At 49.2% G+C, this 19,234-nt stretch overlaps 1 protein-coding gene across 1 annotated transcript; it reads left to right on the forward strand.

Moving 5' to 3' along the window:
• Nucleotides 1–2,845: 2,845 nt before the first annotated feature.
• Nucleotides 2,846–5,411, forward strand: LOC108537479 (putative uncharacterized protein C3orf56). Its single transcript, XM_017884958.1, is given in 3 exon segments — nt 2,846–2,902; nt 3,250–3,403; nt 4,831–5,411. Coding segments are annotated over 3 exon segments (792 nt in total).
• Nucleotides 5,412–19,234: the final 13,823 nt, after the last annotated feature.

The raw sequence follows: 19,234 nt of genomic DNA on the forward strand, positions 1-19,234 counted from the left end.
ATACACAATTGAGGGAGAGAAGCAACTTGCAGGGTTGAGGGTGAATTGCCTCTTTTAAGTTTTCATCATTGCCAAATTGACCTCTGAAGAGATTATGTGAATTTTTGCTCCCACCAGGAAGAATTCAGCCAGTTTTCCCATTCAGTACTATCAACCTTTTCCATCTTGGCCAACCTCAGTGAAAACTGAGTGTCCTTTCTTTTTGTTTGGTTCTCATTGGTGTCAATTTCATACATACAATGTAGAATCAAGTAGTATCACAGAACTGATGTGAAAAGGAGATGCCTCCAACCACCCTCCCAACTCTTTCCAGCTAGTTATTTGGGTATCTACTTCCATATCTGCAAATAACACGCTAGCACACAGCTTTTAGTCCTAGGCATTATAGAATTTAGCTCATTGTAGAGTTTAGCTCCTTTACACCACCTCAATATGCTCAGACACACCAGGGATACTACCAATTCCATCCTCCTGAAGCACCCTTCCTAGGAACCTTCTGACCTGCTCCATCCCAGACCAGCCTGGCTCACAGCTGTCACCAGGGCCCCTCACCTCCCTCCTGCATTGAGTCCCTTGCTTTCCTTTATCTGGGTTTACCCCCTCATTTTGATGCTGTATGTCCTATAGTAGTTTTCCCAGAGAGGAAGAGTACATAGGAGATAAACTTGTGATCTTGCCTATTTTAAAATGTATTGATTCTAGCCTCACCCTTAATTTATATTTTGCCTGGGTGCAGAATTCTAAGTTGGAAAATAACTTTCCTTTAGAATTTTGAAAGCACTATTCCATTTTCTTTCAGCTTCTCAGACAGATGTTGAAGTTCAAAATCATTCCAATTGTGATACCTTTGTATTTGTTTTATTTGAGGAATGTAAGATTTTCTTTGTACCTAGTGTTCTCACATTTCACAATAGTATACATTGTGTGGGTCTATTTTCATTAATCTACTACACCCTGGGTGGGCTCCATTCACTCTAGAAACATCCTTCAGGTCTGGGAACTTTTCTTGAATCATGTCTTTGATAAACTCCCCTCCATTTTCAGTTTTATTTCTGTAACCCCTGTTATTCAGATGTTAGACATCTAGTGACCCTTTACTTCTTTTTCTCCCACTTTTCACTTTTGTAATTTTGTTCTACTTTCTGGGGTATTTCCTCAACTTCATTTTCCAACCCTTGTGTGTTTCTTTTTAGCTATTCTATTGTTCAAAGTGCCTTTTCCCCCATGGTATTCTGTCTTTATTTTAAGGGTATAGTCTTACTTTTTTGAGGATATTAATTAGCTTTGAGAATTTTTCCTCTCTACGTGTTCTTTGTCCTCCAAGTTTTACTTTTTAGTTTTATTTTGTTCCCTGTCTTTGAGATAGCAGAGCTATCTGATCTAATAATGGCTCTACATTTGGTCCAGTTTTGTGCTGGTCGTCTCTAACTTGCATGCTGCAGGCTTTCTGCAGAAGTCCAGAGATGCACAGTTTTTGGCTCATATGCGTAAGTGAGGCACTGAAGGGCTAGTTGAGAGTCCTGAACCTGTGATGTGGCTGCAAGATTTGGCTGGGTCTTATGTTTGGGGAAATGCCAAAGTTACTACCTTTAGATCTTTCCATTGACTGATTGACTGAGACAGCATCTCACTCTGTCACCCAGGCTGGAGTGCAGTGGTATGATCATAACTCACTGTGGCCTCCCCCTCCTGGGCTCAAGCAATTCTCCTGCTTTAGCCTCCCTAGTAACTGAGACTACAGATGTGCGCCATCATGCCCAGCTAATTTTTGTATTTTTTGTAGAGACGGGGTGTCACCATGTTGCCCAGTCTGGTCTCAAACTCCTGGGCTCAAGCAATTCTGCCGGCCTTGGCCTCCCAAAGTGCTGGGATTACTTTTAAATCTTAGGTCAAATTTTCCTAAGAAGGCCCTTTTATTTTCCTGCCTGAAGGGAATTGGGCTGGCATGCTGGGAGCTGAGAGGAAGAGAGCTGGGGTCTCAGCAGAACATAAAGATCTTCTCCCACCCCTGCCTCAGTTTTCAGTCCAGAGAAAATTTTAGTCTCTTCTGCTGGAAGAAGGAAGGGGAGGGCACATGGCCATGTTTGGGGGAGGTGTGTCTCCCAGCTGGCAACTTGTCGGATAGTCCTTGAAAGTCTAATTGGTCTTCTGCTTTTAGTCTCGTCTTCATCCCACTTCATATCATCTCCAATCCCACTGCCTGATCCAGGAATTCTACATCTCCTCAGTGGCTCTGTGGTGGAGAACAAGTGGCTTCTCAGCGTCCCCACTGCTGGCTGAGGTTTCCGTTCCTCAGCGTCCTCCTTCTGCTCAGTCAGTTCCTGCATGGCCATCTGCTTTCTCACCACCCAAATCTCCTTCCTGTTTTCTCTCACATTATAGCTGTTCTTGTGGGCTAATGGCTTGTTCAATTTCCCTTACTGTTATGGTGGGGCTGGGGAGGGGCCCTCATGAGTACATACATGTTGCCTGCCATCTTTACCTAGAAGTTCAGCCCAGTCTTTCAATTTGAATAAGTTTGAACATCTTTTCTCATGTTTATTGACGTCTCATCTCCTGACCCATCTTATGTAGTTTTTTTATTGCCATCATTTGGTCATTTCTCAGTGGAGTTGCTCATCGTCTTGCTACTCAATACTGGTAGTTTTTTCCCCCCATAACTGAACATAATTTCTAACTGCCCCCATTTTGTTTATTGGGAATTTTTTTCTGAGGAAATCTGAACGTATTCAGAGGTTCCCCATCCTCTGTGCAGTGAGGATTTCCACCTTGAACAGAAGGCTGCATCTGTGTGAAAGTGGGTGTGAGGCTCACCAATGGGAAGCATTATGTGGGTTCATCTGCTATGGTGGGGCTGCACGCCTGCTCTCCCTCTCCAGTCTCTGTGGCTTCTGGCATCCAGGTAAGCATCTGAACACCTGCATTTACACCTGGATCCTGTCCACACGCTAAGCTCACACCAGTCACTGCACATCAGGGCCTCCTCAGCTACTTGGGAGGGTAGCTGACTGCTCCTTCCCCTGGAGTGAGGGGATGGCCGCCTGTACCCCTCCCACATCTGTCTTCACAGTCACTGCTCTGGGCAGCAAGGGGGCAGAAATGAGCCCAGCTCCTCTGTCCCCTCAAGCCTGTCCTTCTGGCCTGCCCCTCAGAATGTGTCCTGGAAGGAGGGGGACAGGCCAGAGCATCCCATTTCTTTATTCCTTCAGGCTTTTTCTTGCTTTAGCCTTAGACTCTGTCTACTCTTAGGAAGCAGACATTTTGGAAAGTGTATCAGTCATCTACTGCAAAATCGCACTGCGTAACAAGACACCCTTAGAGCATACTGTAAATGCCTATCAGCGTGTACACCTGCAGTTTCTGACCAGGACCAGTCATAAGTGTGGTCTGGCTCTCAGCTGGGGTCAGGCAGGTGTCAGCAGGCAGGTGCAGGCCACTTGGGGCCAGTGCACCTCAGCAGTAGCAAGATTAGAATCACCTGGAGAAGTTGCCCAGCACTTTGAAGCTCACCCATCTAGGGCTCGTTCACATCTGCAGGTCAAGTGCTGTGGGCTGCCCCGGAGGCCTGGGGTGCCTCAGCTCTGTGCATATGTTTCTCCTACTCTGGCAAGCTGACCTGGCATGTTCTCATGGCAGTCGCAGAGGCACTCATTACTAACGCACCCTTCACCCAGAGCCTGAGTGGGTCATGTGACATGGGGGCGGCTTACATCGAGGGGAAGGATCCGGGCCTCTAATGCAATCAGCTGCCTTAGGAGGTGTTGAGGGACACAGACTCAGATGTGGCCAGTTTCACCCAGACTGTCTTCCCCCAAACCCACGCCTTCCTAGTGCCTTGGTGCATCTGTGTGTCCATCTCACCTGGCACTGTTCTGAGCTGTTTCTTCTCTTCGCCTCCAACACCTGGTCAGGAAGGGTGCTCTAAGTGTTCCCAAAGCTTACCTGCTCCCCTCCCTCCCACTGCTTCCCTGGGTTCTAAGTGCCATCACCTCTTCCCTGACTCCTGTCCGGCCCCTGACTTTGCTGGTCTCTGCCCCCACCCCACTGCAGCCAGAGTGCACTTCGGAAACAGACCTGCCCACTCACTGACGTTCTGAGGCAGGTCTCGTGGGGGCCACCCTGCCTGGGAGGTAGGTCGAGTCTCCCTCCATAGGGGTTCCTTCTCACACTCCAAGAGGAGCCCCTTGCCACCAGCTTTCCTTGTTTGTGACTCCAGCAAGGAGGATACAGCTGTTTTGGGATTTTTCTTCCTTTTCTTCCTAACACCACCTCAGTCCCCCACAGAGCTTAGCCATCAGTCCTCTGGGGTGCTTGTGCGCCACATTGAGGTGGGGGCTGGGGACTCATGGGGATGGGAGGGAATGACTCTTAATTTGACCCAAGACATTGCCTTAAAAAAAGACTGCATGCCCCCCAGCCCTCTCTACCACCATGAGCTACAGAGGGTGCTGTCTTGATCCTCCTGGACACTCTGGGATGGCCTCACCCCTTCCTGAACCTTTTCTTTTCTGTTCTAACCACTGTTTGCTCCATGGTGGGGGAGCCAGGAGAGCAAGCCCAACATGTGTCACCAGGCTTGGGGAGAGCAGATCCCTTCAACAATGGGACAGCCACCTCCTGGGAACTAGCCACACAGAAAAACCTCTCCCATGTCTCCCAGCCCTGGGAGGAAATCCACATACTCACAGCTGCCTCGGCCTCCAGGCGGGATGTGGGCTCTGCCCGGGGCCTCTGTGCCTGTGTGGGAAACAAATTTCTAACTGCCCCGGCCCGCTGGCTGGGCATGCAGACAGCTGTGTCGTCCATTCCTGCATGGGTTGCCCCGACAAGCTTACCCAGCCCTGTGGGCTTACCCATGGGTGCACTATGGCGGGTATCTCTGGATGGAGTATCCTACTCCATCTGCCTTGGTGCCTTTGGTATGGCTGTATTGAAGGGGCACCTCCAGCTTTGACCCCCTCATGGGAAGTCAGTACCTGGCTGTCTTGGCCCCCAGCCTATTTCCTCTCCCACCAACTGCAGGATTCCCACTCACCTACTTCTCAGCTCCTCCCATTCTGGGCAGGGCCATCTCCAGCCACTGTCCCCAGGTGGGATGCCAGACTCCAGCCAGGGCTGCAGTTAGCAGGGGAGCATCCAGAGGAGCTCCGGACTTGAAGACCTGCAAAGCCCCTCCTTCAGAATTGGCCTCCAGGTTCAGTATTTGGGCGCCTTTGCCCGCTGCAGCTCAGAGCTCTGCCCCCTGCCCCTTCCCCATTAAGGATTCTCAGTCGAACCCTGTCTGCCCCCGCTCCTCCTCCTGGTCACCCTGCAGGGCCCACCACTGCTTCTTTGAGTGCCAATTAGCCCTCCAGACCCACCCAACAATCAGAGACAAGTCTGGTGGAGCCCAGCCACCTGTGGACTTTTAGTTTTTGGAAGCGTCTCAGATGTAAGTTCACTATCCTTAGTACAGAACAGATGCTCATGAGTCCATGCAGGGCTGATCTATTTGGTATTTTTCTACCTTTTTTTTCTTCTTGCCCTCTAACCCTGATACCAGCACCTTTTCTCCTCCCTAGCCCTTTTTCTGGGCCAGCACTCTAGTAGATTTGTGATTAAGTCCCCAAATATGCATGCATACAACCTTGTGAAATGAGCTGTGCATGCGTATGTTTTTAAATTACATAAATGATGTGCCATAAAAACTGTTTCTTTGCTCTTTATCGGCAGGCACGATATTTAAGATCATTGCACTGTGCTGTATGCACATTTTGTTTGTGGTTCCAACTGCTCTCAAGGACATCATTCCCCCCGCCTGCTGATGTTGGCTGCCTTCTATTCCCTGCTATAAATATTCCATGGAGAGCCCCAGGGAAAATCCCCAACACCACCTCTTAGGGCTTGTGTGAACATTTTTCTGAGTCATGGGAAGATGGTGCTTGATTTTATTTGGGACGACCAGCAGATCCCTCTCCAGAACAGCTTCTTCCGCTTCCCACATGAGCAGTGCCTGAGCTGCACCCGCACACCGTGGCCTGTTGCTGGAAGCCCACTCTGACTGCCTCCGTGTGGATAGGCACAAAGTGGCAAGCTATTGTTTTGGTTTGACTTCCTGTCAGCCCTTTGGCCTCCTCTGTACATTATATAGAATATCTTTCAGTCATTTTCAGGATTGTAAATTCTGGATACGTGTTTTCATTCTTAGGCCATGCAAATGTCTCTTCCATGTCTGTCAACAAATATGACCTTTGCCAGGGGTTCTCAAAGTGCCCCCAAACCCAGCGTCAGCATCACCTGGGAACTTGTGCAAAATGCACATTCTCCAGTCCCACCCTAGATTCTGATTCACAAATTCCAGATGTTGGGTTGACAACCTGTTTTAAGTCCACCAGATGATTCCGACGCACTCTCAAGTTTGAGGACCACTGGTTGCTGCTATTTCTCAATTTTAAAAAATTGTATGTATGCATATAAGTTTTATCTTTGTATTTTAATTCTACATTATAATATATGATATATAATACAGGTAACTATTAATATATTTATTTAAAAATATATGTGACTTTGTAGTAAGTCCTCCTTTTTTCCCCCTTATTTTCCTTCCTTCCTTCCTTCTTGCTTTGCTTTAGAAGGCCCAAACACAACCATGAAAGTCCTTGGTGTCTTCCAGGTTGCACGGATCCCCTCTATTTTTAAATACCCTTACAGTTCTCCCTGGATGTCGCCTGGGAGTCCATCCTTATAGATAATGTTACATAGGGACCTGAACTTATTTTTTTCCAGGTCACTGCGAGGTCCGGTGCTATTAAATAAAGCATCTTCCCTATTGATTCGAGGGCTCATCTGTGTATGTGCCAGGCGTTTGTGTGCCCAGGGGTCTGTTCCTGAGCTCTCCAGGCTGTGCCCCGGTCTATCCCTTCACTCACTCTACTTCTGTTTGTTACATTTCAATACATGTTGGTATCTGCTAGGCCAACTCCTCATAGCCACTCTAACCCATTTTTGCTCTACTTTTTCAGACTTGACAGTGATTTATAGTTCTTTTCTTCTATATTAATTTTGAAGTGAATTTGTCTAATTTCTTCAAAGGAATCCAACTAGATTGATTAGGATAAAAACGTATAGATTAAGTTAGAACAAATTGACATCTACCTTGTTAGCTTGCTCTATTCATGAGCATGTTATATTCATTCACTTAAGATCTTCGTGGTGTTTGTTTTCCTTTAAAGCATTTATTTATAGACATTTATATGTTTTCATTTTTAATTAAAAATGTTCAATTGCAATCTTATAAGTTCTCAGTTTATTCTGTCGAGTCTTATGAGATAATTATCATACATGAAATAATTCATTCAATAAATGCACATAGAGCATACGAGGTATGCCAGGCATTGTCACAGGTGCTGGAGATAGAGTAGTCCAGAAAAGCATGTCCTTACTAATGAAGCCTTCCATCTATCTGAGAAGAGGCGGCAAACAAATAAATAGTGGCTGGCGGTAAGTCCTGTGAAAGAAAGTTAGAGTAAGGAGGACACAGAGTGATGGTGGGTGGGCTCGGGGAAATGCTCACCAAAAAAAGTGACTTGAGCAGAAGCTAGGAGGAAGGGGTGGAGCAGAGGAGAGGGAGGAATACCCTTGCCTTATTCCAGGAACAGCAGGGAGGCCAGTGTGGTTAGAACGCAGGCAGGAAGGGTTGGAAACAATGTCAGTCACGGGAGTTGTCTGAGGGTTTGCACAGAGGAGTGAGGAGATCCACCTCAGGCTGATGCTGTGAGACCAGACGGAAGGTAGAGGAGGCAGCACGGAAATGGAGACCAGTCGGAAGGCTGAGAGTCTAGGCGAGGTGAGGATGGTTCTCCCCGGTGGTGGCTGTGAGGGAAGTACAGTGTGGCTGAATTCTGGATATATTCTGATGGTAGAAATGAAACATGCTGCTGTGTCAGGTGTAGGGCTTGCCAGAGAGAGGAGTGAAATGACTCAAGAGCATTCGATCTGAGCTCCTTGAAGCACGGAGCTCCACTTATGGAGATAAGAATGGCTCATGGGGAAACAGAAGGACCTGGAGCTCTGTTTGGGGCATGTTGATTCTGTGATGCCTTCTCCAGCAAAACAGGGTTGTTGTGTAGGCAACTGGATGTGAGTCTGGAGTTGGGAAGGCTGGGCTGGGTTGATGTGCCCATTTGAGAGTTGTCAGCACAGATGGCTTTCAGGTGTCAGAAGTAGATGAGATTTCTTTGGGTGTATGTGCAGGGCAGGGAGGAAGAGGGACAAAGACTGAGGCTTGGGACCCTCCAACATTTGGAAGTTGAGAAGATCGGGAGAAAAAAGTATGGTGAGTGGGATGGGAAACAGGAGAGTGAACGAATTGCAAAAACAGCATTCCTAGCTGTGCCAACTACTGCCAGCAAAGTGATTCAGACCAGGGCTGGCTTCAGGTTGGAGATGGCAGAGGTCATTAGTGACTTTAATGAGAATATTTTTGGTGGATGATGAGAACTTGAGTTCAAAAAAGCATGAGTCGTATTAGATGTTAACACTGGAGTAAGCTGAGTGAGGGATAACAGAAATTCTCTGCACAATTTTTACAATTCTTCTGTAAATCTAAAGGTAGCTCAAAATCAAACTTCTAAAAAATAAGTCACACGAAAAAATAGTAATAATAATTAAAAGAATGGGAGCAGAAGAGGCAGAGATGAGATCACATAAATTTTTTCATAAGGGTTTTGTGTAAAGGGCAGGAGAAACACAGAGTGGACGCTGGAGGGACAGGAGCAGCTGAGGGATGGTGAAGACGGGGCACACAACAGGATGTTTTCATACCCACGTGGAGGCTCCATGGAAAGGAGAAGTGCTGACAAAGCACAGGAAGGGAATGCTGCAGGCATGAAGTCTGTTGGTCCATAGGAGGAGGTGAAGTCATTGCATAGATGAGCAGCTGGGGAAATGGACCCAGAAAACACAGAAAGTTTAACTGCTTAAGGTTCACAATCACGAGTTGAGGATGAGACCCATCAGTATGGTGGCAGGTCTTTGTTTAGCTGTGTTTACCTCCATGGAGGCAAGTACAGAGTAGATGGAGGGTTGGGTTTGGCTGGGGCTAGATCTTGCCAAGTGGGCCAGAAGGAGAAAGAGAGACATGAGGCATGAGGATGATTAAACAGTGTGATGGAACACGGTGTGTCAGGAGGGTGAGGAAGCCCTTCCAGGGCCACGGATGGTGGAGCGAAGGCAGGTTCAGTAAAATGGAGTTTTGAATGACTCAGAGGATCATTAGAGCAGAAGGTACTAGAGAAAGTGAGGTGAGAAGGTAGGTGTAACTGATTGGAAATGCTAAATTCACTTAAAAATGTGTGTAGTTATTGGTAATGACAAGATGCAGGTTTGATCATGAGAGTGGGTGGTTGAGATAGTTTAGCGGTGAGGCGGTGAAAGTTCCTGGAAAATTATCCATGTGGATATGGAAATTGCAAAGAAGCAGGGCAGGAGAAGCGATGAAGAAAACTGCCTGGCCAGCTGCAAGATCATACGAATTGACGACCATGGTGAGAGGGAGTAGCAGCGGCATAGTCAGAGATGACCCTTGGGGCAGTGGTGTGGAGGTGGTGGTGAAGACCAAGAAGCACCCGTGGGACACGGAGAGAAAGCCGCCGTCACTGAGAGGTCAGCAGGGTGCAGCGTCCCTCTGTTTCAGTAGGGATGCTTCAGGGAGTTCATACTCCTCCCTGGCGATATCCCAGAACATCTTGGGGCTTTTCTGATTGACATGGTGTTGGAAGAGTGCTGCTGCCTTTTAATGGGCAGGGACTGCAGATGCTAAATGACTTACGTGTGACAGCGGTCCCTCCTCGGGGACGTGCCCTCAGCTTGTGTGTCTTTCAGAGACCCTATTGATACTCACAGAGGTGAGAACCATTTGTAGTTACTGAAGCCTGACAGGTACCTCATTTTACATATAAACACAAAGTGTGTTTGCTGGTTTTAAGGTGCACCAAATGCTCCTGAATGTGACCTCTGTTCTTTCCTTTCCTGCATTTTTTTGTGTATGTGTGGAAATGGCTTGATCTTATTTCTCACATCCAGACTTAATCATAGTAGTAAGGGAGACAGCTGATGACATGTTTTCTAGGGTGTCACGCCCACGTATTTCCATGGGGAAATACACATTTTTCTCCTATATAAGACAAGAGTGGATTGGCCTTTTTGAAAAATGCATATGGAAGTTACAATCTGACTTTTTTAAATTTGGAAATTATTATAGATTCACAGGAAGTTGCAAATATAGTGCAAAGAGATCCCGTGTTCCTCTCACTCATTTTCCCCAGTGGTGACATCTTGCCTTGCTAGAGTACAATATTGAGTCAGCAACTGAAATTGGTACAGTGTGTGTGTATACTTCTATGCCCTTGTATCAAATGTGTAGCTTTGTATTATCGCCACCAGAAGACACATCTTATTGTACATCCCTTTTCTGGTCACACTTCCCCTTTCTCCCTGTACCACCACCCCTAACTCCTGGCAACTGCTAACTGTGTTCCATTTCTTTGGCTTTGTCATTTCACCAATGTTCTACAAATGGGATCATATAGCGGGTGAGACCATTTATATTTAATGTAATTATTCATATGTTGGGGCTTAAATCTATTTTTTTGTCTTCTATTTGTTCCCTCTGATTTTCACTTCTGTTTTCTTTTGCCTGCCTTCCTATGGATACTTGAACATTTTTTAGAATTCCATTTTTATTGATCTACAGTGTTTTTGAGTGTTCTCTCTCTCTATGGATGTTTTAGGGGCTGCTCTAGATCTCACATTCTGTATAGATAAGTTAGTCTCCTGGTGTCAATATTTTACTAGTTTGAGGCACATGTAGAAATCTTACCCTCCCCTGTTTAAAATACAGTTGTCTTAAATATTTTCTCTACACACCTGGAGAACCACATCAGACAATGTTATACTTTTCACTTCAACTGTCAAACACAATTTAGGAAACTCAAGAGGAATAGCAAAGTTTATTGCAGTCACCCTATTTTAGCTGCTTCCTTCCTGAGGTTCCAAGATTCCATCTTTCATCATTTCCTTTCTGTTGAGCCATTCCATTCCTTTCCGTTAGCCATTCTTTGAGGGTGGATCTGCTGGCAACAAATCCTGTTCATTTCCTTTATCTGAGAATGTCTTGATTTCTCCTTCATTTGAGTCGACAGTTCTTTTCTTGCAGCACTTGAAAGATATTGCGCTGTCTCCCTCCAGCTTCCATTGTTGCTGATGAGAATTCCACACCACTCAAATTGTTTTTCTCTTACCGGTGTGGTGTCATTTCTCTCTCATTGCTGTCAAGATTTTTTCTTTATCTTTGGTGTTCAGAACTTTGACTGTGATGTGTCTTGGTGTGGATTTCTTTGGGCTTATCCTGTTTGGCGGGCTCTGCTGCTTCAATCTGTAGGTTTATGTCTTTTATTAAATATGAGAAATTTCCAGCCATTATTTCTCTGACCTCTTTTTCAACCACTCCCCACCTTTCTCCTCTCCTTGGACTCCCATAACTGAAACGTTAGATCTTCTGTTACAGACCCACAGGTCCCTAGGCTCTGTTCAATTTTCCCCTTGTTCAGACTGGGTAATTTCTATTGTTCTGTCTTTAAGTTCATTAATTCTTGTTTTCTCCATTTGGCTGTTGAGCCCATCCACTGAGTTTTAAATTTTCAGTTATTATATTTTTCAATTCTAAAATTTCTGTTTGGTTCTCTATTATATTTTCTATTTTTTTGCTGAAATTCTATTTTCATTTGTTTCAGGTATGTTCTTTTCTTTCTGACACAGGGTCTCACTCTGTTACCCAGGCTGGAGTGCAGCGGCACAACCTCAGTTCACTGCAGCCTTGACTTCCCAGGCTTAAGTGATCCTCTAACCTCAGCTTCCTGAGTATCTGGGACTACAGGCATGTGCCACCCTGCCCAGCTAATTTTTGTATTTTTTATAGAGATGAGGTTTCACCATGTTGCCCGGGCTGGTCTCAAACTCATGGCTCAAGCTGATCCACCTGCTCAACCTCCCAAAGTGCTGTGATTACAAGTGTGAGCCACTGTGCCCAGCCTCAAGAATGTTCTTAATTGCTCAATGAAACATCTTTCATGTGGTTGATCTACAGGGTCAGATAATTCCAACATTCATATAATCTCAGTGTTGGCATCTGTTGACTGCATCTTGTCATGTAAGTTGAGATTTTTCTAGTTCTTGGCATAATGATTGATTTCTGTGTGTATCCTGACATTTGGGGCATTGTGCTGTGAGTCTCTGGTCTTCTTTAACTGTTTTGGCTGGCTTCCTCTGACACCAGGCCAGTGGAGGAAAAGGGAGACCACCAAGTTCCAGTCAACTGGGACTGGAAGTCCATGCTCTCCACTTGGCCTTCCCTGGCCTCATGGGGAGGCGGGGTGGAAGTCCAGTCTCCCCACTAGGCCTCAACTGATACCAACTGTTGGGAAGAGGAGGGTACCTCATTACCCCTCCTTGTGCGGCCTCCACTGACACTGCAGGGATGGGGACCTTCTTGCAGCCAGGCAGGAGTACAAGTCCCAGGTCCCTATGCAGGCTTCTCCCATACCCCGGTGAGGTTGGGGTGGGTGGGGGGAGGAAAGGGGGAGGGGTGCCTCCTTACAGCAGGCAAGGGCCAAGGCTATGTCCCCACCTGCCTTTGCTAATGGAGTCAGGCTGTGGTTTTTCCATGGGGTTTGGCTGAGGAAGGGCAGTTAATTGTCCTCATGTTTTCTGATTTACCGGGCTGCCTCTTTCCTGGGGCTTTGGCTAGAGATAGGAAGCTTGAGTTCTGTTCTGTCTATTCCTACTGGCACCTCTGGGTTGCTGGCTTTCCCAGCACCCATCCCAGGTTATAGGAGGGAAAAGAAAACTTGGGAAATTTACAATCAGGTGCTTCCCAGCCCCTGCCTTCTCCCCTCCATGGTTCTGACTCTTCTCATGTTTGTTTTATGAATAAGATCCAAGGCTTCTGGCTGTACTTAGCAGGATGAACAGGGAGAAGTGTATCTACTCCAAGTTTGTCTGGAACTGGAAGTATCTCCATGTGTGAATTTTATTCAGAATAATAAAGACGGATGAAAGTGCTATTTAATATTTGGTACAAAAAAAGTAGTGTTGGACCTATTAGGCTTTGGCGATTCATTCTCAAGCAAGAAGGCTAAGGCAGCCTTGGAGATGAGATCTGCCAAGAGGTACTTTGTTGAGGACAGACTCTGCGACCTGCAGCACTGCAGGAAGATGAGAATGCTGTGGGGGACTGGGGCAGCCTAGGTTGTGCAAAGCCTGACTGGTGGGTGTCCTAGGACCCTCTAGATTCTGCAGTGCCTTAACAGAAATGTTGGATGGGTTCTTTTTATGGACTGGGAAGTTCGGCCATCTTTTAGGATGTGGGGGAAGGAAAGAGCCACGCTTTCTGTTGCGCACATGGGATGTCAAGGTGGGCCAAGGGGAGCCCCTTGGCAGTTCCTCAGTGGGGACTTGCATTACTGAATTAGAACTTTGGTCAGGATCTCCAGGACTAAGTGAGACCTACTTGACCATAATGTGACAAATAAACCTTGCATTTGGTGAGCTAATATGGTACTTCATATTTTCACATCTGTGTTCTCGTCTCGTCCATTTCTGACAACCAGAGGTGGGTGGACAGGAAGAAAGAGATGCAAGCATACTCGGCACACCATGGTGGCATGGGGTGGGGCCTGCCGTCACCCTGGGTGTGTGTCCTGATGGGGCTGCATGTTCCAGAGCCTTCCAGAAGCTTCTGTTTGAGGATATTAAATCTCATTGTGTGTCTGGAGGTGGGGGGTGGGGGTTCCTATTCTATTCTTCTTGGTATTTCTCAATCTTTCAAAGCTTCTTTATTTCTGGGAAATCTTGGTTGTTGATTCTTTGAATATTTCTGTCCTTTATTCTGTGACACTCTAAGATCCAGGTGCTGAGGCTTTCTCTGCTGCGCCTCTTCATCTTCCTGGTACCTGCTCCATCACTGTCCTTTCCTCATGCCTTCTGAGCAAGTTCCTCCACCTCATCTTCCAGCTCATTAATTCTGTTTTCCCTGCTATGAAGGCCTTTATTGTCTCCATTATATTTCCATTCCCAGCATTTTCTTAAGGAGTTTCTTTGAACTGCTTCTTCCTGCTTCAGGACATCGCCTGTCCCTGCTACAGGGACTGCTGTGCCGCGGGGTCCTGCTCCAGGCTCTGGGACTCCTGAGCTGCCTGTCACTGTGTCCTGTGGCTGAGTTGGTGCTCCTCTTCGAGCTCTCTGCTTCGGAACGTGCTGGCCCAGGGGCTTGTTGGTGCCATTTCTCATCCTCCTCCGACTGAAGTCTCAGGTTCACCCATACCCTGAGTGCCGCCCCTGGCTTGACACTCCTGCCCCTCCCCAGCGCAGCGCTGCCCCACAGCCAGAAGCTCCTCTCCCTGGGCTGTGCTCCTGGCCTGGGGTGCAGAGGCTGGGAGGAACTCACTCTGCTGCTCCTGGAGCCACTTCTATCCCACCTCAGTGGGGCGCTGGCATTTGGGGAGGGCAGCAGCTCCACTGTTTTCCTGGTGCTGTGAGGGAGATGGTGAGTGCCCAGGGCTTTGCCTGGGTGCTGAGAAGTCTCCTCGAGATATCCTTAGCAGGAAGTGAGGTCATGAGGAGGAACCCACAAGAGAGATGGCAGCCTGCCACTGCATCCCGTGGGGGTGGCGGATTCATCCCACACGTCGAAGGCTCATTCCGGACCATCCAGCCTCAGGGGCTGCCCTGCTGCACAGGCTCAACTCAACCTGGGGCTTGTGGATGCCTCAGAGAGGACAGCATCCTCCAGGCCAGATCCACCAAATTTCAAACCAAAACCTGAATTGAATGTGAAGGGGACAGGCCTGGGGGTGCGGGAGGCATGCATGGGGCTCAGCCGTCCTCCTCTGACCATTCCTCCCCAAAGCTTCTCCCTGCCTCAACCTGATTATTTGTTTATTTTTTACTTTTAGTGGACAAATCATAATTGCCTATATTTATGGGGTACCATGTGATGCTTTGACATATGTATACAATGTGGAATTATTAAATCAAGCTAATGAACTTAGTCATCACCTCACATACTTATGTTTTATGGTGAGAGCAATGGAAACGTAATCTCTGAGCAATTTTGAAATAGACGTTGCTATTGGCCTTTCCTTGCCCATGTCTCCCCCTCTGTGGAATGGGGAGGGTGGTGCTGATTTCAGCGGCACCTGCTTACAGGGTTAGCAGCTCATGGAAAACACTTGCAAGTGTGGGTGCCTGGAAAAGTGAGCCACAATCTCATTTTCCCGCCTCCTGCTCCTGACCACCACCAAGGAACCTCAGGGGACAGTCAGACTCAGGAAAGCACGGCACCTTAGCCCTCGTGCTGTCTAGGGGGTGGTTAATGTCTTCAGTGTTCCCCATCACTCAAGTCAGCGCAGGGCACAGCAGCCACACAAAAAGCTCTGTGGCCCTGAGACATGTGCTGTGACCCATCCAGCCCTGGCAGAACCACCAGGACACCAGAGCACCTGGATAACAGCACCGCAGGGTGAGTGACTTGCCCAAGTCACACAGCAGCTCAGAGCCTGGAGTTAGCTCAGGAGCTTCCCCCAGGGTCCCCACCTCTCCCCACAAGCTCCACTGGGATTCCCCTCCAGTGACCCCGCTGTTCTTTCTGCAGGTAAAGGAGGCGAGGTACTACATGGACACTGGACTGAACTGCCCAGAGCCTGCGGGCCTCCTCAGGGTCTGGCCCAGGGACCTGTGGCTGTAAGCAGAGGGCTCTGAGGTAAGGCCAGGGGAGTCTGGGGCTGGTGTGTGGCCCGCTCGGGGGGTGCACCCGCAATGGCTGCGCTGTTGTGTGGAGCCTGGGGGAAATGACTTCCTTCCCACTGCAGTGGTTGAGCTGCCAGGCAGCTTGACTGGGGCCCCATGCTAGGCTCTGGCCTCCCTTGCTCCCAGGTCACAGCAGGCTTTTGACAACTCCAATCCACAAAGGCTGAGACTCAGCAAGATCGCTGTCTGCCATGGGAGCTCTCAGGATTCCCAAACAGGCCCAGAGTGGTTAGGTGACGAGAATCTTTGTTGGGACTGGGGGTGCAGCCCCCGGGGAGAGTAGCCCTCTTTCCGTCCATCTCGCAGCCCCAAAGCCTAGCTGGCCCCTCATGCAGGCACAGCCACATGCTTCCTCATGGCGCTTCTGGAGGGAGGGTTGGGTGCAGCACCTCTCAGCTCCTGTGGGGCTGCTCAGTGCCTCAGGGCCTGGAGGACTTGGCACAGTCACCATCAGCCACTTTGCATATGTTCAGGTGGACGAGCTTCAAGAGGTCCTCCTTGGCAAGTTAGCAGCAGGTGGGCCTCACAGTCCTGCCTGCACTCCAGCCTCTGGGGCCAACTGATGGATAGGCTAAGCTCTGGTGTTCCCCAGGAGGGAACACCAGCTTGTCAAGTCTCCAGTTGGTTCTTGCTCTTGATAAAGCCCAGGGTGCCTCATGCTGGCCAGCATGGGGGTCTCCATGCAGCATGCATATGCCCGCACCCTGCGTCCCCCTCAGGCAGGTGCACCCTATGGCCTCCATGGTTCACAGCCCCTCCGCCCCCACCCCAAGCAGTGTGATCCTGCCACACGTCGGGTCCAGATGACATCAGCTACTAAAAGGTTTGTAGTGAGTGCCCGCCTGGTGAGTGCTGTCTCAGCTTCATCAGGGGGATATCCTGAGAGCAAGGTGCAGGCCAGATTCCTCCCTGCATCCTGAAGTGTAGCACACAGATATTCTCCAGCGGGGCTGCACCAAAGGCAGTTCACAGGCCATGGGGAAGCTGGATAAGGTATTGGCCGTCTGGCCTTCTCCTGCGTAAAGTCTTGCTCCGGCAGAGGCAGATATTCCAACATGTCACAGCCAGCATCAGGCCACCACATCCTCCCCACCAAGGCCTGGACAGAGGACGGCTTAGGACACAATATTTTAGCCAATCCACAAACCTCTAGTGGTGATTTCCCAGGGCCACTCTCAGCATCTGTTATGCAGATTAACAAGCCACCAATTCCACCTTTGAAAACTCATTTCTAACCCTTGTAAAGCAAACTGGCCAAGCCTCTGGGGTGGATGACACAGACAGATGAGGTGCCAGTGGCAGCCACTTTGCAGTGTGACTTTTCTTAGGAAACAATGGCTGCAGGCCAGAGTCTGAATCCTTAACTAGGCCACACTCCTCTGGGGTATTACGCCACAGAGCCCATAGGCATGATGTCATTGCTGAAATGTCACAGAGACCTCTGGTCACAGGCATCCTAGGGCCATTCTGGCCTGGGCCTCACAGGAGGGGCTGTGGGTTGTGGTCACTCTGCCCGCTGCTCCCTGACCTCCAGCCCGGGCCTGGCTCCTGAGCGTGAGCCCCGGGCCCCACTGCAGCCTGGATTCTCCACCTGCCGTCCAGCTCAGGCTGGATGCCTGACCACCGTCCTGGCAGCCCGCCTGCTTGCGGCTCCCCAGCCCTCACTCCTGCCTGCCAGCAGTGACTGAAGGCAGGGGACTGGCAGGGTGGGCTTCTGCAGCCCTTTCCCTATTCACACAGCCAGAGGGAATGCTGCAGCCCCTACCCTCGCCCGCTGTCACATCTGCATCCTGCCTGCTCACACCCCTCGTGTGGGGACACAAGATCAACTGGGCCATTACCTCCTCCAGAAGCTTCCGCAGTGGCAGGGAAGATGGGCTGGGAACCAGGCAGTCACAGGGGTGGGTGTGCAAGAAGCGTTCACGGGAGCACCGGGGGCTGCATGGGAGCAAGTTGGGGGGCAAGTGGCTTCCCTGGGGTGACAGGGATTTGGCATTTTAGATGCTTTGGCTGAGTGACCCTAAAGCCTCTGGCCTCTGACTCGGTCCTGGCCTGTAAAGTGGCAATGACAATCAAACCTCTTCAAGCTGCTGTGCTGGTGAAGGTGCTCGTAGGCGACAGGCCTCAGCACGTGGCCAGCCACTGGGGCTCAGTTCTTGTCAGTTGTTGCTGTTCTTCTCATGACCACTATCATTGTTAAGATAAGTTGGGGAAGGCTGGCTCTGTCTCTTTCTTACAGTGGCAGAGGCCATAACCTCTTCATGTCTCAGTTTCTTCATCTGGAAAATGGGGATGCTAGTGCCACCCATACTACAGGATTAAATGTGTGAACTGGGGTGCAGTGCTTTGCTCCTGCATAGTGTGGGTGCTGGCACCATTGGTCTGCCTGGGAGCTGGGCTCAGGGGCACTTGCACTGGGTACACTGGGGCAGGCAGAGCATCACTGGGGCTCGAGCAAGGGAAGGCCATGGTCAGAAATGTTTCACACGATGCCTCTCCAGAAAGAAAAAGGGCAGCTTCTCCCATCCAGAAGCTGGCCAGGCACTTATAACTGGGTCCACTCTGTTAGACATTAACCATTGCACAGAAGACCAACTGAGGCCAAGGTCACTGAGACATGATGATGTGAGACAAAGCAAGGCCACTTCATGATGTGTCTCTGCCCTGACAAAGTGAGGTCACTCGCTGTGCCACCCACAAAATACCAAGCAACTATTCTTTCAGCCAAAGTGAGTGACCACCTCTTCTGTCCCCCTGACAACCTATGTGCCCCCCTTCTATAGATAGGATTTAGCCAGAAACCCAGTCGTGGCGTTGACCCACTTTTTGGCAATAGCCAATCTGAGCCAACCCCTGCCCCCCTGCCCTTAGAGTCTCAAAAATCACCCAAACCCAGGGGTAGTTTCTTTCTAGCACCCCACCCAGGGCCTGGACAGTAGCAGGTCTGCTCCGCCCTGCACCTCAGCCCTCTCCAGGCAAGTGTGCCAGCCCTCAGAGGCCCCCTCTGCTTCCCACTGCTGCACTTCCACAGGGCACAGCCTGTCCCTCCAGGGGACAAACCCCTCGAAGTTTTACAAACCAAGTGAATTTAATTCAGAGAATAAGTTCTCTGGGTGATGGAATTTCTGGGAAGCCTGATGGGACAGTGATCAGCTCGGTCAACCACAGCTGGAAGCCACCATCGCTGCAAGGCTGAGGAAACAATGGAGGGAAGTGATGCTGCCAGGACCCTCATGTCAGGGCGTTGAGAGGGAGTCGGGCCAAAGCAGGGGTGGCCCAGGGGAGCCAGAGCCCAAGAAGCAGAAAGAGGAGGGGAAGACACCCTGGCTTCTCCCCTTCCTCTCACCCTCTCACCAACGCCTGCCAGGAAGCCACTTGGCAAGGGAGCCTG

The sequence above is a fragment of the Rhinopithecus bieti genome, unplaced genomic scaffold, assembly GCF_001698545.2.
Source record: "Rhinopithecus bieti isolate Rb0 unplaced genomic scaffold, ASM169854v2 scaffold_13262, whole genome shotgun sequence".
Taxonomy (NCBI): domain Eukaryota; kingdom Metazoa; phylum Chordata; class Mammalia; order Primates; family Cercopithecidae; genus Rhinopithecus; species Rhinopithecus bieti.